This window comes from Lissotriton helveticus, chromosome 3_1 (genome assembly GCF_964261635.1).
Source record: "Lissotriton helveticus chromosome 3_1, aLisHel1.1, whole genome shotgun sequence".
NCBI classification, from domain to species: domain Eukaryota; kingdom Metazoa; phylum Chordata; class Amphibia; order Caudata; family Salamandridae; genus Lissotriton; species Lissotriton helveticus.
Window position 1 is genome coordinate 710,624,191 of NC_136061.1, and position 26,754 is coordinate 710,650,944.

General features: G+C 45.4%; 1 protein-coding gene across 1 annotated transcript in view; it reads right to left on the reverse strand.

Annotated features, from left to right (window-relative positions):
• The window catches only part of CCDC73 (coiled-coil domain containing 73), a 2,033,683-nt gene that overhangs the window by 548,777 nt on the left and 1,458,152 nt on the right, over positions 1-26,754 (reverse strand). Inside the window, exons 10-12 of the mRNA XM_078682465.1 lie at positions 26,077-26,205; positions 25,709-25,768; positions 9,834-9,938 (exon numbers count right to left, since the gene is read on the reverse strand). Of these exons, the coding sequence (XP_078538591.1) occupies positions 9,834-9,938; positions 25,709-25,768; positions 26,077-26,205 (294 nt within the window). The remainder of the gene's footprint in view (positions 1-9,833; positions 9,939-25,708; positions 25,769-26,076; positions 26,206-26,754) is intronic.

Here is a 26,754-nt window from a genome sequence, read left to right on the forward strand (position 1 = left end):
CGGTGCTTATATGTTTACACTGGTGAGGGCTATTTCCCTTCCGGTGGGGTTTTATCGGGTATTATAGGTTAAAACCTAGAACCGGACAGCCTAGAGGTAACTTATAGTTAGCTCAGGTAACTTTAACTGCTGAATTTCACAGCTTTGTATGAGTGAAGTCTGAGCCTAACTGTAACGTACAAGAGTTCGTGGGTACGGCGCACTGCTGGGTTAAGTTCAAAAGGTGTGTTGGATTTCAAAGGATTTGTAGTGGATTTCTAGGTGCACCGGCAGGTGGCGTTACTGTCCAAGAACGCTGAATATCAAATTAACGGGTTGAGTGCATTACCTCTCGTGTAAATGCATCCCTGCAATTGGGCACACTAATGATGGTTCGTGGTTGATAGAACAGCCAACTCCAAAAAATGTAGTGTTGTTGATTCACTGTTTAATAATTAATTTTTTGATTTGATAACTTCTCAAATTTTTCAAAAATATGTCCATTTAATCATGGTCCATGGTTGGTGATTCAGTTCAGGTTAGCCATGCGAGCTCCGATGCATTTCGGGCTGGGATTGCCCTTTATCAAGGAGCACTGTGGAATAATACAAAATTACGGGCTCATCAAAGATAGGCAAATGCACAAAGATTATTTCAATTACATAACATCATCCGTGATAGTGCTGGTGATATGAACATGTGATAATATATGACAATATAACGTGCAAACAAGTGCGCGTGTGAGTTGCGGTTGGGAACGGGGTGAAGGGTGTCTGTTGCGGCATGATTTATGTAGGCAAAACATCTAGGAAAATAAAAACCCGCATCACGGAACACAAGTCAAACATCAGAACCAAGAACATTAAGTCGAACATTGCCAACCATTTTGTTGAAGCTGCCCACAACATTGCGCAATTGAAGTTTCTCGTCTTAGAGATGGTACCTAAACTGGAAGGAAAAGATCCGAATAAGACACTACTACAAAGAGAAATATCTTGGATTTACAGACTTCAGGCCATGAAGCCGTACGGTCTGAACGACCGCCTTGAATTTAGCTGTTATTTATAGTACCTTTGTGGTACATGTCACACACATTGCCACCCGTAACGGCTTGATCCTTTTGCATGATCCGTTTACCTTTCCACTCCAACTCTGGCACTCGGTTTACTTTTTCCCATTCACCTTACTCCACTCCAAAATGGCCGCCACCCTAACGCGTTAGTCTTTAGTCCCTTTTCCAGCTTCACCTCTCACTTAACTAGCACATTCGGAGCACTCCGCTTGATTCCGCGCGGAGTACATGGACTCCGCCGTCCTCAACTTCGCTAGATGAAGACGCCCGCTTACGCGATATTAACCTCTTTTCAACCGTAAGTGTTTCACCGTCTTTGAGCATCCCATCCATGCGTTTTACCCAGTTACGTTTAACAACTAACGGTTGCCTTCTCGCTTTTAGGCTCCCGTACACTGGGATCCAACCTTGACACGTAAGTCTCGTTTACACGAGGCACAGCTTATCTTTTTCGTAGTCACTTACTTAGAGCATTACCACACCCCAAACACCCCGTTTCATTAAGTGATGCATGGTCCACTTCACCGATTTTTTAGTAATCCACACTGAACTAACACTTATTATCCGGCTCCCCACCTTTGAGCTCACCGCCATCCTATATAACTGTTTCCATTCACGCACTCCCCTCCAGACACCCTTCACCCCGTTCCCAACCGCAACTCACACGCGCACTTGTTTGCACGTTATATTGTCATATATTATCACATGTTCATATCACCAGCACTATCACGGATGATGTTATGTAATTGAAATAATCTTTGTGCATTTGCCTATCTTTGATGAGCCCGTAATTTTGTATTATTCCACAGCGCTCCTTGATAAAGGGCAATCCTAGCCCGAAATGCATCGGAGCTCGCATGGCTAACCTGAACTGAATCACCAACCATGCACCATGATTAAATGGACATATTTTTGAAAAATTTGAGAAGTTATCAAATCAAAAAATGTATTATTAAACAGTGAATCAACAACACTACATTTTTTGGAGTCGGTTGTTCTTTCAACCACGAACCATCATTAGTGTGCCCAATTGCAGGGATGCATTTACACGAGAGGTAATGCACTCAACCCCCTAACTGTAACGTCCCAGTAACCTTTGTTTTTTTCAGTGAATGTTTTTAAAAAAAAATTGATTTCCTTACTATAACGTTCCTGTAACCTTTTGTTTTTTTCTGTGAAATGGCTCGAGTTATAGTTGCTTGAGAGAAGTATAACTGGTCATTAATGGCTCCAGAAGGGTGGTCTCGCAGACCCCTTCTTTGGTATGTATGGGCCCACCCCGAGGAGGTGATGGCCCGCAGGGCTCAAAAGAGTCCTAGGAGGGGGGCCTCTGTGAGCCCCCTCCTTATTTTAATTCACCAATATGGCCTCTGGACCTGGTTCAGCCGGGGGCTAAACTGGAAACAAAGGCGGGACACTGCACTTCTTTTTATTTCGTTGCAATTTTATAAAAATGCTTTTTTGCCCTATTGGGGCACCAAGCCTAGGGGGTCAGGGTATCCCTACCCTGCCCCCTTTTCTTTATTTTGAAGTTTTTTTTGGGACTCAGCTGAGACTGAGTCTCAAAATGGTTGACAAGCAAAAGACACACAATTGATGGACGGAATGCTGAACAAATCAAAGCATTCACCCCCAGTCAAGAGATCTGGTTTTCCGGTTTGGTGGGGTAGGTGTACCAGCGCACATCCCACGAGGATAGGACACCACGATTCTGGTGTCTGGAGCCGAACACCGAATGGAGTGACACTCTCCCTACAGTTAGTTCGGATTGGCGGGACACTATGCTCGCATCCATGAAGCTTGGTAGGTAAGAGCTCTTTTACCAACCACTATGTGTAGATAGTGCACACACTAGATCCTGATGAAATGCCACAGATCATATTTGACCACTGTGCATGAAACATGTCGCCCATGAGAGTTGAGCCAAGCTCCACTGGACCATAAACCTATCTTGTTGGGTGTGTGAGGACTCTAGTTCCGACAAGGAGAATCGCCCTTCTCCTGCCTCTTTATCATTTTGTCCGCATTGAGGAACCGCATACTCTTTGTGACTAGAGCTGACAAGAAAAAGACACACAATTGATGGGCAGAATGATGAAAAAATCATAGTATTCACCCCCAGTCAAGGGATCTGGGTTAAATCCATAATTATTTTGCTCACCATGCCACCCCAGTTTAGACCTGGCCATATGCAAATCAGCCTTGACCCTGTGCCTCATGGGGACAGTCCAGCCCAAACTGCTAAGCCAGGTCCTCCCTGGACCGGAAACAAGAATCTGAGGATCGGTTTCGGACTTTCAGCCCTCATCAGCCAAGATAATTTGATTCCATTGGCACTGTGAGCCCCGGACCCACGTATGGGCATACCGGGCGCACTTAGGGCGAGAAAGCAAAAGACACACAATTAATGGATGGAAAGTTGAACAAATCAAAGCATTCACCGCTAGTCAAGAGATCTGGGTTAAATCCATCATTCTTTTGCTCACCATGCCACCCCAGGTCTCTGTACTGGGGTGAATGTATGACATTGTTCTGAATTCTGTCCATCAACTGTTGTTTTTGCATTTGTCACCCCGAGTGGGACGGGTATGCCCAGACGTGGGTCCTGTGCTCTCCATGCCACTGGAATCAAGCAATCCTGGCTGAAGAAGGGTGAAACCCCGAAATCGGTCCTAGGATGCTTATTTCCAGTCCAGGGAGAACCTGGCTTGGCAGTTCAGGCTGGACTGTTCCCATGAGGCACAGGGTTAAGACTGATTTGCATATGGCTGGCTTCAAACTGGAATGGCATGCTGAGCAACAAAACGATGGATTTAGGCCCAGATCTCTATACTGGGATAAATGTATGACATTGTTCTCCTCCTCTGTTTTATACCATCTGACCTTCAGAAAACAGTGGTCTCAGCTCTAGTGTTGTCTAGGCTGGACTACTTCAACAGCCTCCTGACTGGTTTGAACAAAACCCTTCTTACCAAACTGCAGATCTTGCAGAATTCCGCTGCTCACCTGCTTTTCAAACTTCCAAAATATGCGTCTGCAATGGCGGCCCTACATTCCCTCCACTGGCTCCCGGTGGACAAGAGAATCAAGTTTAAATCCCTTTGCAATGCCTTCAGAGCGCTGGACAAGCGAGGTCCCACTTATTTTATCGACCACTTCTGTTGGTACACTCCCTCAAGAATGCTGCGGTCGGTGTCTCTCCGGCTGGTACAGGTACCAACTGGGGAGGGAAAAGCTTTTTTTACAACACCACAAGACTGTGGAATCAATTGCCACCTCCACTGAAAAACTCACGACCTGATATATTTCAGGAAAAGCCTAAAGACCTGGCTATTTCAGTCCCCTAATATGTAATCATCATTTTTTTTTCTCTTTCGATGACTTATGGCCAGATGGAGACATCACAGTAGAGTTGATTATTTAAGCCACTAGGTCACTGGATAGAAAACAAGGCAGTAAAAGAAAGCAGGACTCATTTCAAATAAATTGATGGCAACATTTTAACTGCCACCCACAGCATAAACATCGATCAAACTAAACGAATTTATTTGCAAGAGATAGTGTAACAAATGAATAATAGGCCACACAGTCTCCCAATCCACATGCAAGAAAACCAAGTAAACCCACGACGACCAAGCTGCTTAGGACCATGGGATGGCAAGTTACCTGCTGTGCAGGTTTTTGGAAATTTTCTTGCACAATGTGATTTTGTTGTACATTCCTATTTGATCCCGCCAATTTTATTCAGAATATTATGTAGCATAATACAGAATCTACTTTCTGAAAATACAGAATGTGGGGCCATATCTATCAAGGTACCCATTTGCGATTCTGAATTGGCGATTTTTTGCGAATCGCAGATTCAGAATTGCAAATTGGTATGTATGTAACAAATCGCAATTAAATAGCGACTTGGCAAAAATCGCTATTTAATTGCGAGATTCCCAAATGCAATTTCTTAACTTTAAGAAATCGCAATTTTGCGATTTCTTAACGGGAAAAAATTGCAATTTTGCGCATTTCGCAAATCAGCCAATTGGAAACTCAGGTGCAGCTTGATGACATCACAACCAGGAAGTGAGTGACTACCCATGTTGCACCAGATTTGCCGAGTCAGAGTCAGAGTGAAGGAGTGCTGGAGGGTGAACTGTGCTTTTTCATCAACATGGCTGAAACTGGAGACATGCCCAGCAAGGAAACACAGCAGCAGCAGCAGGATGGAGAATGTACAAGGAAGAGACCCGCAAAAGGCGCATTTGGGCTGACATACAGCAGAAAGTGAACGCAGTGGGGGTGACACACCGGAGTGTAGATGAACTACGAAAGCGCTGGTATGACCTGCGCCAGCGCTCCAAAGAGAAGTTAGCTGACAGGCTGGAGCAGTCCAGGCACACCGGTGGAGGGACCTCAGCAGTGTCGGACTCAACACCTCTGGAGGAACTGGTGGAGGGGACCCTGCAACCAGAAAGTGTAATGGGCGTGACGGATCTAGACAGCTCCGATCAACCAGCATCTGGACCAGGTAAGAAGCATGCCATCACACCCCTAACACCACCCAAACAGCCCCCAGCAGCGACCTAGGGGCAGGAAAAAAGATTTGTAGTCCAGAGTAGGTACACAGGCAGACACAGCAATGCATTATGGGAGATGTAGTCACATGAAATTCAAAGTTGTGCATTTTCAGCCAGCCACTCCCAAATAGCATTTGCAGTTCAGGAAAGGGAAATAATTAACAAATGTAATCCCAAACGGTGAAATGTATTACTTTCAAATTGCAAGTGAGTACAGTTAATAAATGTGTGCTATTCTGTCTACAGCACCATCTACAACACAGCCTACAGGCAGTGAAACATTGATTGATCGTCCAAACTTAAGAGACGCAGGGCATGAGGAGCACACAGATGGGGAAGACAGCCCTGTCATCCCTCAAAAGAAACAAAGGAGACACATAGTCAGACCACTACCACCAATGGAGTGTGAGGCAGAGGACAGTGATGAAAATGTGCACTCTGAAAGCACACAGCCACAGCAAGAAGTCCGTGCACGAGACCACCAAGTCCCACAAGGCACTGCCAGGCGCAGACGTCGCACAACCAGCAATGATGAAGATCGGGGTGAGGGATCAGTGTTTGCCGGCCTGGAAATGCATATGTTGCAGATGCAGCGCCTGCAATCAAAAAAACATTAAATCATTACAAAGAGAGGTGAGGGCAGGCTTTAGGGGAATAACGGGTGAACTGAGGGGTGCCATGCAGGTGCTTTGTGAAGAACTACGCGCAGACCGTGCTGCTAGGCGCCGAGAGCTTCAGCGCCTGGATCTATATACACGGGCCATTAACCGCCTGGTCTCAGCCAAAAACATCCTGTCCAGGCGCAGCATACACATGCAGCGGGAGTTGGCACATGGAAGCCAGGATATAGCTAGTGCACTTGTGCAGGTAAAATCTGCTGTAGACGAGCTGTGGACAGTTCGTACTACTGGGCCTGGAGTCCTAACTCCCACTGAAGAGGACGCACGGTCAGGGCGGAGCAGCAACACCCCACCACCCATCATGGAGAGGCGCTGTAGTGGCAGAAACAGTAGGCCTACTATGTCCAATGAGGATGACGCTGTGCAACAACCAACAGGGGCCTCAGCTAGGCTGCGCCGCATATGAGGTATTTAGTTTGATGCCACTGGGAGAGGGGAGCTGCAGACTTTACTTTACACTCACTCCTGTTTTCTATATTGCACTGTGAGGAAAACATGTGCATGACAAATGGAGTGTGACTAGTTGGCATTAAGGATGTGTGACTTATTTCTCCTGCATTTAAGGAATAAAAACACAGTCACACACATAAGATATGGCATTGTGTCATTTTTTTCTTACCTAGAAATAGTTGCGCGTAATCTCATCACTCCTCTGGTGCCCAGCTGCTGCACCAGCTACACCAGCTGCCATACGTCCTGGTCCAGTCCCCTCCACGTCAGAGGATTCTGATTCACCCAGCTCCACTGGTGTGCCTTCCCTGGTGACGATATTGTGCAGCATGGCACATGCTACCACTATCTTGCAACATGTATTTGGGCTGTATTGTAGGCACCTCCACTTTAATGGAGGCAGCGGAATCTGCTCTTCGGTATCCCAAATGTGCGTTCAATGGTGCCTCTGGTTGCTATGTGTGCTCTGTTGTATCGCCGCTCCCCACATTGGCAGGATTCAGGTAGGGCGTCAAAATGAAATCCCGGACTGCATATGCCCTGTCACCTGTGGGTTGAAATGTTAATGGTTAGTCACTGAACTGCACATGATAGTCAGTACAAATGTGCCCTATGTTTAAATGCATGTACCTAGTAGATATCCCTCGCCAAACTCCCCTCTTGAGAGTCTACGGTATATCCCACTGTGACGGAAGATGAAAGCGTCATGTGTGCTGCCTGGATATTTTGCTACTATGTCAGTGATGATGTGTTTGGCATCACACACCACCTGTATGTTTAGTGAATGGTAGTATTTCCGGTTCCTGAACACGTACTCATTGTTTGAGGGGGGAATTTTGCAATATGTGTCCCATCTATGCATCCTATCACGTGGGGGAATTGGGCAATTTGGTAAAAGTCCTGCTTGGTCTGGTCTAGTGCCTGTGGGGTGTTTGGGAAGTAAATGTGGTGTTTAATCCTCTATACCATGGCATCAAAGAACGCATGGAAAAAGCGCGAAAGTGCACTTTGTGACACCCCTCCTGCTGTGGCTATCACCCCCTGAAAACTACCTGAGGCCAACAGGTGTAATGAACACAGGACCTGGATGTGAGTGGGGATGGCATGTGTCCTGCATGTGGGGTGTTCAAGGAAGGCTCTGAGTTCCTCAATTAAATCATGGATACTGTCTTCATCCAGTCTGTAGTGGGTGTAGATGTCCTCCTCAGTGCGCTGGTAGGTGGTAATGTGCGCACGGAATATCCTCTCCTGGCGTCTCCTCCTCTGTGCAGCAGCTCTGAGTCGCATCCTCCTGGCAATCAAGTAAAGCCCCGCCATTGTAGAAAAAGTCTGTTGCATTCTGGTACTCCTTAAATAGGTTGCACCTGGTTACCACCTGCTCCTACTTGGTGGTAATTGCAATTCTGTAAATTGCGAATTTCGGAAAATCGCAATTTGCGATTGTTTCATACATTCCATTGCGATTTTTTTTGCGATTTTTTGTTTGCGAATTTCGCACACTGAGAAATCGCAAAAATAGGAAATCGCCGGAAATTCGCACATTTTTCAATCTCGCAAATTAAGGAATCGCATTTTATGAGATTTCTTGTTTTGAGAGCCACTTTTGCTACATGCATTCCGAATAGCGAATTTTCATTCGCAAACGCGTGTTTTTGCGAATCGCAGCGTTTGCGAATGAAAATTTGCTTCATACATATGGCCCGTGGTGCCTCATTTAGAGTTTGGTTGGTGGAGCTGGAGTCCCGCCGTAAATCGGCAGTGCTCCTGCCCCCCAAACTTGTGGTTAACCTGCTCATTTAGAGTCAGGCGCAGTGCTATGCTTCCACCAGCGGTTCTCAGATGGCTTCACCGGTTTAAACCTCTAACCTGGTTGATAGCCGCAATGGAGCTGGCAGGTGACTGTGACAGCTATCTCACCCCAAAAAGGGTGGGGTGATAGTCGCTCATTTTTCCTGCCCCTTTTCATCACGCAAGATGTGGCATGACAGACAGAAGCAGGACATATTTCAAATGTCTCCCCTGCGCAGGGAGAAAACTCCCTGGGCCTCATTTATGAGCCCTTGCGTCACTTTTACGCCGCCGGTGCGTCACTTTTTGTGACGCACCAGTGGTGTAAAAAATGCTCCTTGTTACGCCATATTTACAAAGAGACGCATCTAGGTAGATGCGTCACTTTGCAAACCCCTGCGCCACATTATACCTGCGCCAGGTATAATGTATGCAAGGGGGGCGTATTGACTCAAGAAAGGGTCGTAGAAGTGACGCAGTGAAATCTATGAGAATTCACTGCGTCACTTCTAGGACGCCGTTGCGTCAAAATCTTGCACCTGCCTCACAGCAGGCGTAAGACTGACGCAGGCCCTTTCACATGGGGCTTGCCCCATGTGAAAGGATGCATTGCTGGAGTTGCGTCACTTTTGTGACACACCTCAGCAATGAGTCACTTTTGCGCTTACAGATAAATCAGAAATACTGACGTATCTGTAACTCCTTGCGACATGATGCGTCATATTGTAAATATGACGCATCATTGGGGTCGCAAGGAGGGCGCAATGAAAAGTGACGCATCGCTGTTTTCTCGCAGCGATGCGTCACTTTTCATAAATGAGGCCCCCTGTGTGTAAAAACCATTTCCTTTTTAGTACTGAGAAAATAAACTCCGACTCTATTTTCCCAATACAAAAGTGTTTGCAGAAAAGGCATTTTTTCTGATGATACACCCACTATGCCCAGTGTTTTACATCAGTACAATGCGGCCCCTTGCCACGTTTATAAATTACTACGCCTCATAGCAAAGTTAATGTAAAACACGTTCAAATCATATGAATAATGTACTATTACTCAATTGCAGGAGCATCAACATTTTTTTTTTAAATGGGAGATGAATAGTGGGGTCAGTTTTGATATTCTTCTGCGAGAAATGTTATTTTTAATTGTTTTCCTATTTAGACTATTATATTTGCATGTTATGTTCATAATTCTAATAATCAACTGATGCATATTCAACAATCGAATGAAAATCACAATTTGAATATAAAAAGACTAAACGAGAAAAATAAATGAAATAGAGATTAATATGACCTCGTAATCTGTTTTAAGTGTTTGAAACTCCAATTCCGTTTTGGCGATGGTGTCAGTCTGTCGCTGAAGCAGCCCTTGCAGACTCTGCAGAGAAGAGATAATTTCCTAAACGGATAAAAGCAAACGCATGAAAAATATTCATATGGCTGTATCCGTATTGGGAAAAAACATTGGTAGATTTCAAAGTCCCATTCAATTCAACGCCTACTATATGACTCAAAAACGAATTTGCACTATTAATTTCCCAAGTTTAAGTAACATTCTTCAAGTAATTTTCTAAAGATATAGTAACCCAAAAATAAACTAACTTTGTTTTTGGGATGTGTTAGCAAACCATTTAAATAATTTATCATGCTCGATTTCCTATTGTCACATCGATTGTGCTAAAATGTCAACCCCCTCGGCGATACACATTCGTAATCCTCCCCTGGGCGTGCCTTGGAGGCGTACCCTCCTGCCTTTGGTGGTGATAAAACACCCGTGAATCCATTTTCGCTAGCGAAAGAGGATTCTCCTCAGCTTTTTAGCGCACTCAATGAATTTGCTTATTTCAATGTGTGCAAACTCTGCAGTGATCTGCACACCTATCTACCAAAGCTGGCGAGTTCATGCTCGCCTTTCAGTGCAGTTACCTCTGCGGTGACACGCACACCATTATATTACAAGTGTGGCTTAGTGTTCCTTCCTTCACTGTGATACGCACACCATTTCTCAGTATTTGGAACATTAATGTACGCATAACTCACCTGGCCGTCAAGTCTATGCCATTTCTCTGTATTTAGAGCATTATTGTATGCCCAATATATTTGACTGCCCAGAGTCTATGGTCATGAAATTATAGTGATTTTCATGTCCCTAGTTTCCGTATTGTCATAATTACATTATTCTTAGCAGGGATTTCATGTTTGTAGGCAGTGTGTAACTTTATAATCCCTGCATGCTGCTCTGATAAACTTGTGTCATAACCCATTTTGCACATTTTACACCTTAATTGTAATTTATATGTGCATTTTACCAGCTTTACATGTATGATCAGTTTCTGTTACTTAGTGTAATTTTCAGCCGTATGATCACCTCCATACATACTTGTAATTACTATTACAGTTATATTCATAATATATATAATGCCTGCTTTAATTTATGACCAGGTTCCTTTTGCTACACGTCTTGTGGAAGTTTAACCCTAGGACTTACCTACCTTTCTAAGGAATCTATATCTACCCGTTTTATTGTGTGATATTTTCCCTTGTACAATCTATAACTCCATATTTTTAACAAGCCTATAAGTGCCACTTTCCTCTGTTTCATAATGGCAGCTGCTAGCATGTCACCACTTGCATCATCTTTAAATGAGTTAGGGGAACCTTATATATTTTGGAAGGAATGGGTGAAGATCTTTGAGTCCTACCTAATAGCTATTGGAGGAGAACATTTCAGCTCTATAAGAAAGAAACACATATTACTCCACAACTTAGGTACATATGGCAGGAGAATTTTCGAAAAGTTACCTGGGCTTGAGATTCCTTCTAATGAGCGTGATGAGGATGATGAAGACGATGATGAATATAAAATAACTTTACTCAAATTAGAGAATCACTTTGGAGACAAAATTAAGATAGTACAGATGAGCCCATGGCAAACAAGAAAGTGTGAATAACTATGTAGCTGTACTCAGAGGGCTGAGCAAGTTATATTAGTCTGCAGAACTAAATGGCTCTCTCATAAGAAACCAGCAAGTGCGATGCACAAATAATACCAAAATAAAGGAAAGGCTGCTACAGAAATAGCCCAACTTTCAGGAGGCTGTTGAGATAGCTAAATCCATTCAACACACAGCCATGTGCTAAAAAGAAATAAAATCCTCCACTACTACTACTTAACAGACCAAGAACCAGAAAAGGCTATGAGCAAAGTAAAGGCCGGTAAGAGCTACCGCCAAACAAACAATTCGGAAAACATTAAACTTCGATGCTATCGGTGTGGCAGCAGCAACCATTTATCTAATTACCCCAATTGTCAGGCCAGGTCTGCTATAAGAAAGGCCACTTAGCTTGAGTATGCAGAAACGTTTCCAAAAATAGCAAATTGGGTGAAAACGGTACATCAGAAGAAACATTTTAAGTTGTTAGGAAGATAATCTTTCGAGTAAAAGAGGATAACTCCATTAACCAGGCCAAATACCCAGAAGGAGATGTGTATCTGGATGCTGATCCCATTAAAATGCTTGTGGATTCATGCTCCCGATTTGCTTTAATCAATTTTTCTAATTTTCAATCTACGACGAAAAGTAACGGAAAAAACTTACAGCTGATATATGACTTAATGAGTACACTAATTATCCCATTCCTCTTAAAGGGATTGTTAAATCACACATCACATTCAAAGACCATTCTACAGTATGAAAGGTGTATGTAGTTGAGGAAGGTTATAACCTCCTAGGATGGTAACATCAAAAAGAATTAGGGGTTGAACTGGATCTTAATAACCCTCAAGAAGTCTTAACCATAAGCCAATCAATCAAAGGTGAGCAAATATGCGACAAATTCCCTGAAATCTTCAATGTAAAATTAGGGGTACTCAGAGATTTTAAGCTTAAAATTAAGATGAAAGCTAACGCTACATCTGCGGTATCACCCCTGTCATTCTGGAGGGACTGAATTGCTTCGCGTATATCAGCTGCAGTGATGTATTTGCGATGCCAGTTCAACAACTAGGCAATTGCAATGTCATCCAGGTATTCATCGAGCTCACGGGGATCTGTCTTGCCTTTTGAGGCGCACAGATCTGCATAGAATTCTGAATTTGTGTGGCTATGTCTTGCTGTGAGCAATGATCTACCACTGTATCGTCAGTCATTTTTTTGTATGGAGTGTTGGTCATTTCTGCCCTTAATTCTTGCAGCTAGGTTGTGACTAGGTCTCCCACCTTCGCCATATGCCCGGACGGTGTGTCCTTTTGATAAGTATTGCACTTCCCCTGCAACCTGCTCATTGTGTTCCAGCAACAATTCTTTAATTCTCGCTAAAGAGCCTGCTTGTGGTTGTTCCTCTTGTTCCTGCTCAAGTTGTTTCAGTGCCAGCTCCACCCTTGTGATCTGCCCCCTAATGTCCTTAAAAATGCCCGCTGCTCTACTTATGCATGTTCCTCTGATGGTGGCCTTGAAGGCCTCCCATAGTGTGGCCTCTGTGCTAAACGAGCCTTTATTAATAGTGAAGTATTGCGAGATGGCTTCCCTGACCATTTCCTTGTAGAATGGGTCTAGTAAGGCTTCTGATCTGAACCTCAAGGTGAACTGACGAGGGATACCACCGGTATTTGCAGTGTGAACTTGACTGGGTTATGATCTGATAAGGTTCTAGGTAGTGTACCAATAAACGTCACCCAGGAGTTTGCCCCCCTTCCTAGTAGCCAATAACCTGAACACAACTGTTAAATGTTGGAAGAAGGAGTCCCTGTCCCGCACCACTGTCACCAAATGTGAGACCCGGGACTCCTCACTCGACGTTAGGCCAAGTAAGGACAAGATTTGAGATAGCCCTGCTCACCGCCTTAGTAGCTTGGCATGAGCAGCCAAGCCTATCTCCAAGGCACGAGTATACAGTATGTGCAACCACACCTACAGCAACCCCCTGGTGACACCACACATGAACTCCACACGAGTTTGATAAAAACTAGGATAAACTTTATATAAAAAGATATACGATCAGACCACACAATACAAAAGCCAACGTATAATAAAGGGTAATATTCATTCCGGCTGGCTGGTAGGTTCAAGTCCCAACCACCGCTTTCAAATTGCTATGCTTGTCACAATGCTAGAATCACACACGTTGCAATGGACAAACAATAGTGCACTGCGTAACGATACAATCCTGTGCTGGGCAAAGGAGAAATAATACAATGCGTAACAATACACCCCGGTACCTTGCAATGGAAGAAATAATGCAATGCGGTCCGCTACAATCATGTACTTTGCAATTAAGGAACAATGCAATGCGTAACTACAATCATGTACTTTACAATGAAGAAATAATGCAATGCGGGCTGCTACAATCCTGTACTTTGCAATGGAGAAATAATACAATGCGTAGCGCTGCAATCGTGTACTTCATTATGCAGAAATAATGTCAGGTGTCATAGGACAGTCCATCAGTTCGTTAGCAGCAATATTGGCAATGTGTTTTACGACAATCAGTCTTTTAGATAACAGTTGCCTCCCACAGGTATCAACGATGACACAAAATACAGCTTCTTACTCTGGCCGCAGTACTGCCACACCTTTCGTCAGTACGGGCCCCAATCTGAGCCGAAGCAAAGGCTCACGTCGTCAGAAGGACTGAGAGGCAGAGACAGAGTCCCTCCGAGCCCGCACCCCGCCCAGGTAGTGATCCACTTTACCTGGGGGCGCGACCCCACTCTCCTCTCCTTTTTCAGCGAACTGGGCCTTCCGTGCAGAACTTTCTCAATGGGCCTCAGCAGCTTGGCCTGGCAGCTAGGCTCCTCCAGGGCTGCCGGTCTGGGCCTCGACTGTTAGGAAGGTCTCAGGCGGCCGCAGGGCACACGTACCCCACGCCCCTGAGATTACTTTACTCCGGGTGCACGTTCACCACAGCACCCTCCAGGTATCTTCTGGCACAAAGCCACGCACACAACGCTGATGGGACTCCACGTCAACTCCGAGTGTACGCTCACCAGGCACTCATTCCTGCGGTCTCAGTTTGCACCAAGACATGCACACCACGCTGCAGAGACTCACTTTCTTCAGGTGCACACGATGATCAACCGTTCACCTCCACAGGACCAGGTTGCACCAAAGCACGCACAATGCTTCACTGAGACTTACTCCAACTCCGGTGCCACGATATCCAGGCGCTCTTCACCGTGTCCGAGCCTCACTTCTCCTCCGGTGCACTCGATGACCAGGCGCTCTTTACCAACGCCTCTGGTGCACCCTGACACGCACCCTGCGCATCCGTCACTCACTCCACCTCCGATGCACACGGCGACCAGGCGCTCTTTACCTGCGCCTGCGGTGCACCACGACGCGCACCCAGCGCATCCGAGACTCACTTCACCTTCGATGCACATGTTAACCGGGTGCTCTCCATCTGCGCCACAACACGCACCCAGCGCGTTCGAGTCTCACTCCTCTTCCGTGTGTCCAAGATCACAGGGCACACCTTCTGAGGATCCCAAGCTGCCACAACACGCACCCATTGCGTAGCTTGAAACTTCTCCGGAAATGTTTTTGTTCCTGTGTTTCCAAACAGGGAGCCAGCTCACCTCGGGCCCTTGGGGTAACAAGACACAGCACAAAGCACAGTCTTCGTCAAGCAGGAGCACCCAGCGCACCAAGCACAGTCCCAAAAGGCTCTTCCTTGGTTAAAACAGCATACTGCAGACCAGCCCCAGATCACGAAGCAAGGGTTGGTCTTTCCCCAGCAGTCTCTTCAGTTGTTCCTTACTTAGCAGAGGTTCCTCTTGACCACGAAATGGGTCCAAGCCTTTTCAGTCTCAATCCATTTCTGTTCCATTCCAACGTTCAGGGGTCTCACCTCTCATAGTTATACCCCTAAATGTCTTTGAAGTTCGTTGTGCTCATGGGTCCCTGACTCCTGCCTAAATAATCAGTTCTGGGTGTCTCCCTCCCAGTGTCACCTTTCTCCATTTAGGGAGGTCTGGATCCTTAATCACTCAGCAGGAGATGGGTCAATTCTTTTATAGCAGCAACCCAGGTCTCTTCACCTCCCGGGGCTTCTCCTCGCCTACTCTCCAGATGCAGGTCAGCCTGGTGCCATCTCAACCCCTCCCTCGGGTCAAGACCTCCCCCAGCTCCTCTCACCTCTCAGATCCAGACAGTCAATCCACATTCAGCAGAGACACACAGAAATGCTTAAAGCACAAAACTCAGCCACTTTCTAAAAGAGTGGTTTCTGAACAAACAGTGACAAAACCACTTTCATAGAAAGATATGTTATGACACTGTGAGTTCATACATACTAAACTTCACCTCTCCATTTTAAACTTATAGGAAACTAGGCTAACAAAACATAATACCCAGCCTCCCCATTCTGTCCTATGGGCAGGATGGGCTTTCACCAGTGGAAAACGAAATGGAGTGTTTTCACTGTTGAGACGTAGCACACACCTCAGTATATGTCCTGCCTTTACTTACACTGCACCCCACCCAGGGGTTACCCGGGACCTACACAGGGGTGCCCCTGTGTATGCAAAAGGGAAAGTAAGGCCTGACAAGTGGTTGCACTTGTCAGGACAACAAGTAAACTTGGCAAACTGCTCGCAGGCCCTACACTGCAGGCCTACGTTCCCTTCTCTGTGCGCCTTTGCATTACTAGCCCTGGCACACACAGTGCACATCACTAGGGACTTTACTAGTAAGGCGGACATACCAATCATGGCCAACCAATTACCATTACACTTTACATAGGGAACGCTTGTATTTTGACACTGATCAGGTAAAGTGTTTGCAGGCACTGTGCTGATAGAGCACTGGTCTGCTTTGATGTGCTTTTAAGAACTGTGTTTTAATCTATTGAATCTTCTGTTTGTATTTTTAAAAATCTATTGCTATTTGCACTCTGCTATTTTGGTGCCCGTCTGTCAGAGCGGACCCGAACAAGGTTAGCATTCTAGTTGCCCACAGCCCACTTCCCCTCACCAGCATAAAAGATCGGATCTAGTGGCCACGTATCCTGTAAAGTGTTTGCAGGCACCGTGCTGATAGAGCGCTGGTCTGCTTTGATGTGCTTTTAAGAGCTGTGTTTTTATCTATTGAATCCTCCGTTTGTATTTTTAAAAATCTATTGCTATCTGCACTCTGCTATTTCGGTGCCCTTCTGTCAGAGCAGACCCGAACTGAGGTTAGCATTCTAGTTGCCCACAGCCCACTTCCCCTCACCGGCATAAAAGACCGGATGTAGCGACCGCGTATCCGGTAAAGTGTTTGCAGGCACCGTGCTGATAGAGCGCTGGTCTGCTTTGATGTGCTTTTAAGAACTGTGTTTTTATCTATTGAATCCTCTGTTTGTATTTTTTTTTTATCTATTGCTATTTTCACTCTGCTATTTCGGTGCCCATCTGTCAGAGCGGACCAGAACTGAGGTTAGCATTCTTGCTGCCCACAGCCCACTTCCCCTCACCAGAATAAAACACCAGAAGCAGAGACCAAGCAGCGGGCATGCTGCCGACACGCCAAAGGCAAGCCCGTCTGCGCCCGGAACGCGACCCGCGCCAGAACCCCTGCCCGATCTATCTGCCACCGATACACATGAGGCAAACTTATTAGTTATAATACGGTTGAGTGCCCATCCTCAAATGGAAGCTGGACATTGTCAACGGCAGCTCCATACGGTGCAATATATGTGGACTAATGGCCCTAGACCTTAGCATAAAGCATGTAAAAAGGGAAAGGGAAGGTATCACCCAGAATAACGTGCTCCCCACTCGCTATCCCAACAAAAAATGCCATTAAGAATAACTCAAATGTTGCATCTTACTCAATACCAGGTCGATGGTCAAACATAAACATGACTTAGAGTACTAGATTCTAACAAAACATGCAGACCTGGCTACTTATTTATAGACCCTCAGGCTCCCGAACATCTTTTACTAAGTCCCTACAGACCTATCTGGAATCATGTCTAGATTCTGTCTCCTTTACGATACTAGGTGACTTTCATTTTCATCTAGAGGCCAAGAAAAATCATGATACATTACATCTAACAGACACCCTAGCTATCTTCGAGCTGAAGCAGATTGTTTTAGAGCCCAATCACCAAGCTGGTCAGACCATAGATCCTGTCTTTACTAATAACAAAGATATTGTAGTAAAGACTGTTTTGCCATTACTTTGGTCTGACCACTTTACAGTGAACTTTGATGTCAGGATTGCTCCAACTAACACTGGTCATAAGAACAGACCAGGGTTGGTCAAATCTCAACTGATTAAAGCACTGCGGGAGGAGCCCCCAATCCTGACCGACCCCAACATGTCAGCAACCAATTTTGACAAATGGCTCAGTCAGGTAGCAAACAGATTGGCGCCGGAAACTACCAAGCACTCAAGAGGGAGGCAGGTCACATCCCCTTGGTATTCGACTGACCTAAAACTGATTAAAAACAAATGCAGGCACAAGGATTACAGCACAACTCATAGGAAGGACTACTGCTCAGCTCTAGAGGAGTATAAGACTGCCATAAAACAGGCCAAAACAGCCTATTTCACTTCTAAAATTCAGGAGGCCTCCAATACCTTGAAGGAGCTATTTAAAACTGTTACTGCTCTGTCTAGATGCCGAGAGATGCAGTATTTTCCCCGGATCAAAACTTTGTGAACAACCTGGCTGTGTTTTTTCAAAGCAAAGTTCAGAACATTTATAACGAATTAGTAAACACAGCTGAAGCAGATGGGACGACCTGTCAGGGGGAACACTCAAAGAAGGCACCCCAAGGAAGTCTAACTCAATTTTCCGTTCTAGAGGAAGGAAAGGTACAAGACCTACTGCTTCAAACTAAATCTGGATCTCCACTCGACCCCTGCCCCCCACATATCTTACATCTGGCTCCAGAGGAGATCACTTTCTCCTTGACTCCACTGTTAAACCACATCACAAGCTCCGGGATTTTTCCATCTGACTGGAAAAGAGCCTGTATAAGACCTTAATTGAAAAAACCCACGCAAGACCCTTTAGAGACAAAAAACTATCGCCCTATCTCCGGTCTCTCTCTGCCTTCCAAGGTCTTGGAGAAAGCCATGAACGCCGAACTAACATCATACCTAGATCACAATAGCATTCTAGATGGCACCCAACATGGTATCAGATCTCGGCACTCCACCGAGTGTGCCCTGATCCTGGCGACAGAAGAGGTTCGCAAATCAATGGAAGGGGATTGTTGGGCGGCCCTTGTTCTGCTCGACTTCACGGCAGCCTTTGATACCGTAAATCATGAAGTGCTGGTACGAAGGCTGCAGGAACTCAGCATCAGAGGAAAGGCCCTAGCCCTATTATCATCATTCCTGTCAGCCAGGGAACAATTAATCCACTGGAATGGACTCCAGTCACAATTGTTCACTCTCCCTGGTGGCTCCCCAGGGCTCAGCCTTGTCTCCCACTATGTTCAACATCTATGTCGCTCCCCTAGCCAGATTAATAAAGAGCCACGGCTTCGCGCTGGTGTCTTACGTGGATGACACCCAGCTAGTGGTATCTGTGACACATAGCGTGGATGCAACTGCTGAACGGTTCCGAAATTGCATCACAGATCTGATGACCTGGATGAGCTCCAATTTTCTGAAACTAAATACAGGTAAAACTGTGGTTGTAGAGTTTGGTCCAAAATCATCTGTCTGGAGCCAACTATGGTCGCCCCCCTGAAGCCGGAAATTGCCCTGTGCCGGCAAATAAAGCTAGAAACCTAGGTGTCCTGATAGACAAAGACCTCACTCTTGCCCCACAGATAAACCAGGTTTCCTCACACTGCGTTTTCACTTTAAAGGTCCTTCAGAAAATCCTACCCTTTATCCCTTTTTCCCTGAGGAAAATGGTGGTTGGAGCTTTAGTGCTGTCGAGGTTGGCCTACTGCAACGCTCTATACCTGGGAGCTGGTGCAGCCCAGCTTTCCAAACTCCAATCTTTTCAAAACCGGCTGTGAGAGTATTGCTCAACCTTCCAAAGCACCATCCTACATCTGCCGGCCTAAAGCAACTTCACTGGCTCCCAGTAAGACGACAGGTGGACTTTAAGGCCCTGTGTGTAGTTCACAAAGCCATCGCTGGAGGAGGTGCCTATGATCTACGAGTCCTATTCCCCTGCTATTAACCATCACGCTGTGTTAGATCCTCAAACACTGGATTGGTACTCTGCCCCAAGATAAACAGAGTAAGGTGGGGGGGAAATCGCTTTTCATACCAAGCAGCTAAACTGTGGAATCCACTTCCGATACCACTCTGACTTCAATCCAGCAGGTCAAATAAAAACATGGCTTTTCTCTCAATGCTAACCTGTCTCGCTGCACTAGACTGCACTTACCTCAGCGCCAAGACGCCTCGGCCATAGTGCACTTTAGAAATATCCAGTCAGTCAGTCATCAGCAGTGGCAAAGTACCCAAAGCATCTAGATTGGCAACTCTATGTCAGGGAAATGGTCTAGGGGGAAAGCAAAAAATTTAGGGAGCTTTGGCCAAAAAAGCCAAGTCCTACAACGACCAACTGCCGTGTGCGGTGGATGAGAGTGTACCCTCCTGCCTGTAGATATCTCATACCCTCCATGCATCAAGAAGGTCAAATTCGAGCATCCTGCCCTTTATAACATGTGCTGCCTTGGGGGAGTGTCCTTCCTTTTGACTGGATTTGTCCTTACCAGGGTCTAGGTGTGTGCTAAGGTCGCCGCCCTATATGATTTCTGATTTCGGCCATTCTCTCGGCACTTTGAATATGCCTGCAAAGAACCCAGGCTTATCCGTTTTTGGACCATATACATTTACTAAGGTGATGAGTGTCCCATGCAATTTCCCTAGGACCAAGGCATACCAGCTGTTTTCATCGGCAATTGATTGAATCTCTGTAAACGGGATGCCTTTCTTTATTAATATGAGTACCCCTCTTGCATATGAGGAGTAGGAGGATGCAAGTCTGAACCTAGCCCAGTGGGGGCCCACCCTGGAATCTTTGTGAAGCGTCAGGTGGGTTTCTTGAAGCATTGCCACTGCAATATTATGCCTATCTAGGTGAGCGATTACCTGACTGATTTTCTTGGGGGAGTTCAGCACACGCACATTCCTGATCCAAAATGAAAGCTTTACGTTCTGATATCCTCCCATATCACCTAACTAAACATCCCAGTACAAAATTCAGACGAGGATACGAATGACAATAGAAAAAGAGCAGCAAGAGCAATAATAAGCCATACGCAACAGTCCCAATTGCCCAACCCCATCCCCACCATTTCCCATCCACAACAGCATCACAAACATGCTGAGGACAAAGAACCAGAAAACCCCATGACCCCAACAATGAACAATACTCATCAAGACAGATGGGGATCTGGCGTCGGGGGTCTTCATGAGGAGGCGGAGGTGGCCAGATGAATCAAACCCCAGTGTCCAGTTAAAACATTTTTTTTCCTGCGTATTCATGTTGGTGATGAGTCAAGCAGTTCCCATGTAGCACAATTAGATAGTGCCGCCACGTTGGCATAGTCTCCACACAGCTAATTAGTCCGAATTCCCTGCATCCTGACACCGCTGAACGCGCTTTGCCTTTGCAATCCTTTTGTGAAATTCCTGCACGGCTTTCAGGGTGTTGTAGATTTCCTTGCGTCTGTCATAGTCGATCCGTAGTTTGCCCGGGAATAGCATAGCATAGGTGATGTTTGCCTTTTTAAGCTGTTTCTTCACTACTGCGCATTCCCTCCTGGCCGCCTGGACCATTGCCATGAAATCAGGGTAGAGGCAACCTGAAAACCTTGGTAGTTGAGCTCTGGTTTCTCATGGGCCATGCGTAGAATCGTGCCAAGGTCGCAATAATTTAACAGTTTGGCAATGACCGGACGTGGCGGAGCACCCAGTGGCGGCCTCGTCACCAGTGATCTATGGGTGCTCCACCACCAGGAGAGAGGAAAGATTCGCCCACACAAAAAGATCCCTGAGCATCTGTTCTACATATATCCCCATCTTGCCAGTAGTTTTAGTTTCTGGGATGCCTATTATTCACACGTTACTGTGTCGTGAGCGCGCTTATAAGTCCTTGTTCTTGGCCTGGATAATAGTTAGTAGATTTTCCATCTCTAAGCACTTACTGGACGTAGCATAGATGTCATCTTCCACTGTGGAAATCCTCTGCTCAGCATCAGAGATTCTGGAGGCTTGTTTATCTAATTGCGCCGACATCATGTCCATACGCTGATTTACGGTGTCTATGTTGCTGTCAATAGAATGGAGGCTCTGCTGCATGGCCTGCAGTGTCGCAGCAAACTGCAAGGAGCCCCTGGGGCCAGACTCAGATTCGGAATCTCGCTGGTCCTCATGCGCCGAACTCGACGTTTTCTTGGATTTGAATGTGAGGCATGGTTGGCCCTTTTCAGGTTTGCCCATTAATGCGCCGGTATGTTCTAGATCGTCGTCGGAGAAGAAGTTAAGGCCTGCCCGTGGCGCTATGCGCCTCACAGCAAAGAGGACCGGGGGCAGCAGCAAGGGAAAGGCCAGTTTGGACATGCACACGGTCCACAGCTGCACCAATGGCCTCTATAGCTGATCCCGCCCTTGGGCCCTACACCTCTGAAAGCGCAGTCACCGCTCACAGCCCACCTCAGCTGCACTTGGGACCATAAACCCTGGCAGTTTCCAACAAACTTTTACTTATAACGCCTAGACACTACTGAAATTGCGAGGAGTCACGGGCACTAAATGCCTACGTTCACTGACCCTCGCTAACAGTCCCGCCAATTGCCCTTACTGCGACTTTAAGTTCCAACCTAATAGTAATGCTATTCAGGAGGCTGACCCCTCTCTAAAATTCATTCTTTTAAACTGCTGCTCTCCCAAAACACTCAGTCGAACTGGCCCACATCATTGAAGATCTTCAACCTGATCTTTTATTCCTGACAGAGACCTGGCTACAGGACGAAGCTGACCGAGCCATCATCCAGATCTTGCAATCAGGGTACTTAATACATAGAGTGGACCACAAGACAGGAAGAGTTGGAGGGTACTATTATCTTTAAAGATAATTATTGCTGCCAGTCTTCTACGGAGCATCTACCTGACGATGAAAGCATGAATTTCTCCCTAGAACTCTCACCTACTAATACCTTCTCCGGCCTGCTACTCTACCGCCACCCTGGTCCCCTAGGTCAGTTTCTTAATTCACTCCCCTCTTTTGTTGTTGCTTCAACCCTAACCTCTGCTAATTTTACATCTTACTCTACTCACGGAAGCCATCTGCCCAGTAATTCTGAAGACCCTAAATGCCTCTATCACCACGGGAATGGTACACTCAGCCTGGAAATGTGCCAAGGTCAGAGCCCTTTTGACAAAACCAAACCTAGATACCTCCAACCTGGCCAATTACCTACCCATTTCTCTTCTTCCCTGGTTGAGTAAGCTGACTGAGAGACACATAAACTCCACTCTAGTCCATTACCTTGAATCAAACAATCTACTCCATGAGTTCCAGACAGGGTTTCATCCTAAGTTTGGGACAGAGACTGCCTTACTGGCAGTAACAGAAGAGGCTAGGAGACTGGTAGACCAGGACAGCTCAGCAGCAATCATCCTGCTGGATCTCAGTGCCGCTTTTGACACTGTTGATCATACCATCTTGCTTGAGCGCTTAAAAAATCTTGGAGTGACGCACATGGCTCTCACTTGGCTCCAGTCCTTTTTATAGGACCGATTCTTTCAGGTTATTGAGGATACTGTAACATCTAACCAATGGCCTCCTAGCTGTGGGGTCCCCCAGGGTTCTTCCCTGAGCCCCACGCTTTTTAACACCTATATGGCTCCATTGGCAGGGATAGTACTTCCATTCGGCATTCAAATCATTACCTATGCAGATGATACCCAACTCGTGGTTGTATTAAACCACCCGGAGGGTTCATCTTGCGCTCTAGGCACTTGCCTAGAGGCGGTAGCCGAATGGATGGAACTATCTCATCTTAAGCTAAACGGGGACAAGACAGAACTAATGTTCCTGGGCAAATCACCATCACTGCCCTTGACACTAACCTGGCCGACCTGTCTTGGCACCATGCCTGTTCCAAAGCAGCAGATTAAGAGTCTTGGCATATGGCTTGACAGTTCCCTCTGTTTCAACCATCAAGCCGCCAAGCTCTCAGCTACTTGTTTTGGCCTGATGAGGATGCTAAGGAAAAGTTTACCTCTACTCCCCTTTCAGGCACGCAGGATTATGCTGCAAGCCCTTATCCTGTCCCGACTGGATAATGGGAAGGCCCTATATTTGGGCGCCCCGGTTGCCACTGTCAAAAAACTTCAAATGATCCAGAATTGCGCGGCTCGCCTACTCCTCCAGATCCCTTGGAGGCAGTCTGCGAGTCCCGCACTAAGGGCACTTCACTGGCTTCCCATCCAGTCTAGAATACAATTCAAGGCCATGTGCCTTGCCCATGGAGTTATCCAGAAAACTGGACCTGCCATTATCCATCCTCTGGTGTCCCCCTACCGACCTTCTAGGAGCCTTCGCTCCAGCGATGCCTTTCTCGCTACTACAAAGAAAGTACGAAGATCCAGATGGGGACGATGGGGACGTTCCTTCTCTTTGAATGCCTCAAACCTTTGGAACCCCCTTACTCTCCGTAGGGAATCCAATTTACAAATCTTCCGTAATTGCTTAAAACTCACCTCTTTAGTGCGATTCAATAACTTGCTGTGCTTTCTGTCTGTCAGGTCATAAGCACTACGAGGCCTCAGGGTAGCTACGCACTATAGAAATCCTATTTCATTCATTCATTCATTCATCATCTCTTCAGTTGAGTTCTCTCCTATTTCAAAGTGTCGCATTTACACACAGTAGGCATCTTGCTCCCAGTGTCTGGTAGACACGCTGCCATGTTTATAACTGAAAAAATACAGCCATTTTTTAATATGGAAGAAATGTAAAGTGCAGAAAAATATTCCATGAAGTGTAGAAAAATGTTCCTTATTATGATCATTTTTGCAGAACATCTTTCTGCATTTTAAATTTCTCCCATTTAAAAAAAAAATCTTTTGTATGTTTGTTTTTTACATGTAACCGTGCCACATAAGGAGAAAGGTATGTCCTGTGCCACAAGTGCATGCAACACCGGTTCTTAGTCATCCATACACATATATCCCATCAATTCACCTACATGTTTATACATTCACACAGACCATGCACTCACTGACGGACTAAGAAGGCAAACCAGCCCTGGCATTTAAGCCAGACCGACCGGGGCGACACATCTATGCTGCTTTTGTTATTTTGTTACAGGGGGCCAATATTGCAGCAATGCTGCGAAACCAGCCCCCCGTAACACAGAAATGGCCCCACCACTCCAAATGCAGCCCCCACCCTTCCGGCTAACCGGGAAAATGCCTGGTGCCCGCTACGGCCAGTCCGGTCCTGCATGCCCTCATTGACGCACATGGCAGCCCTATCATAGTACCCTTAGTCACAGTATGTTGTTCAAACCATAGTATCCCGCTCCATATACATTAGATTTAAAGTTAATGAAGCAGGGCGAGGAGGTGCCTGGTAATAATGCACAAGTTACTAGACCTTGAGTAGCACACAACAATTTTCACTGATCAGAAGCAGCTCTTGTAGCAGAGAAAGTTGGAGACCCTTAGGCTAGCGCGACCTAAATTCATACCAGTAGTAAACCACAGTACCTTGTCTGCCCTCGACTGCAATCGAAGAACGTGGAAGCCACTAAATAATGACTTGTGTAAACCAGAAAATATGGTAAAAAGATAGTTGATTCAGGGAGCGCGAATCAATACTTGACAGTTAACACCAATAACTTGCCACTTAAGCAGAATTGACAGTGTATTTCGCTTCCCTTTGAAGTGGGATGAGCAATGGGCAAGTGCCAGAGTTACCCGTAGTATGATTCAAATGTTTTTAGAAGAAAAACCTTGTACACCTCCGAGTTTAGATATATGTTGAATAAAGAATTACTTACAGGGCAAAACTCTCAGCTTTTCAATCAGGCACTGCTGCCGGTGTTGCTAGGCAATTTACAGAACTTTAAACATAATGTCACAAGTCTGTTTTACATTCTGACCTATGTAATCCCAGGTGTGGCATGCAGAGTTGCATAGTTCTTCATAAAATTTAAATTTAATACAAAAAGAAAACATAATGGGATTTTATTACCTCCTTTTCCTCATTCAATTTTACAAGTTCTTCATTAAGCTTTTTATTAATTTCTTGTTCCTTAAAGTATAGGAAACAAAAAAACAAGTTATAGCATTGAGGATTGTAAACATGAATACCATCCCCTATGTCATTACAATACAAGGTGGGTAATTGGTTTCTAATACACATGTACTAAATACTATGGATTGCAGCACAAATGTTAAGTAAAGTGTCACAAATGTGTTGAATATGTAATGGTATTAACAGGTTGAAGGAAGCAGTATGATGTCAAATTGTAGTATATCAAATTTTAGATAAAGAATATTGCTTACACTGTGATGTTCACATAAGCAGTAAAAAAAAAAAACAGTAGGACCATCAAGTACCATTTGTAGTGTTTGCTGTAGTTCCCGCAGCTGCTGTTCCTTTTCGATAAGATGGATATTTTCTGTCCCCAACGTCTTCTGACATGTGACCTTGGACCTTATCAAGTCAGCAGTTACTTTCTTCAGTTCCTTAAAAGAGAATGCCGGTTATCTGACGAGTGCCAAAGCGGTACAAATAATAAAAAGGAAATCACTTATAGCGCCCTAATTTGAAATTGTTCTGAACGATGTAGCAAAGTTTCAACAAAATTATAGTCATCTTTAATTGTCATAATGATACACTATACAATTGCCAATTAATAATGACAATGAACATCTTGTTATAACTAGGAGTTTGCGGGTCTTTTGTTTATTATACTACATTGATAATTTAGATGGTTTTCAGATTTACTTTCATAAATATAAACCCCAGTTCACGTGAATTTAAATATGAATTGGTAAAGGCAATGGGTATGGTTATATGACGCAGACGGACAATCATGTTGTGGATGGCTGGGCTTCCCTGATAATGGATACATTTTAGTTAAAGCAAGGCCTGATTGTGTGTCAACATGAATGCAATAATTCCTTAGAATCAATGTGACAGGCGCCCTAGAAAGCTAAGAAACTGTTTGAATGGTAATGCTAACAAATGAGTGTTTGTTAGCCACATTTATTTCATGTATTTAGGATTGTATT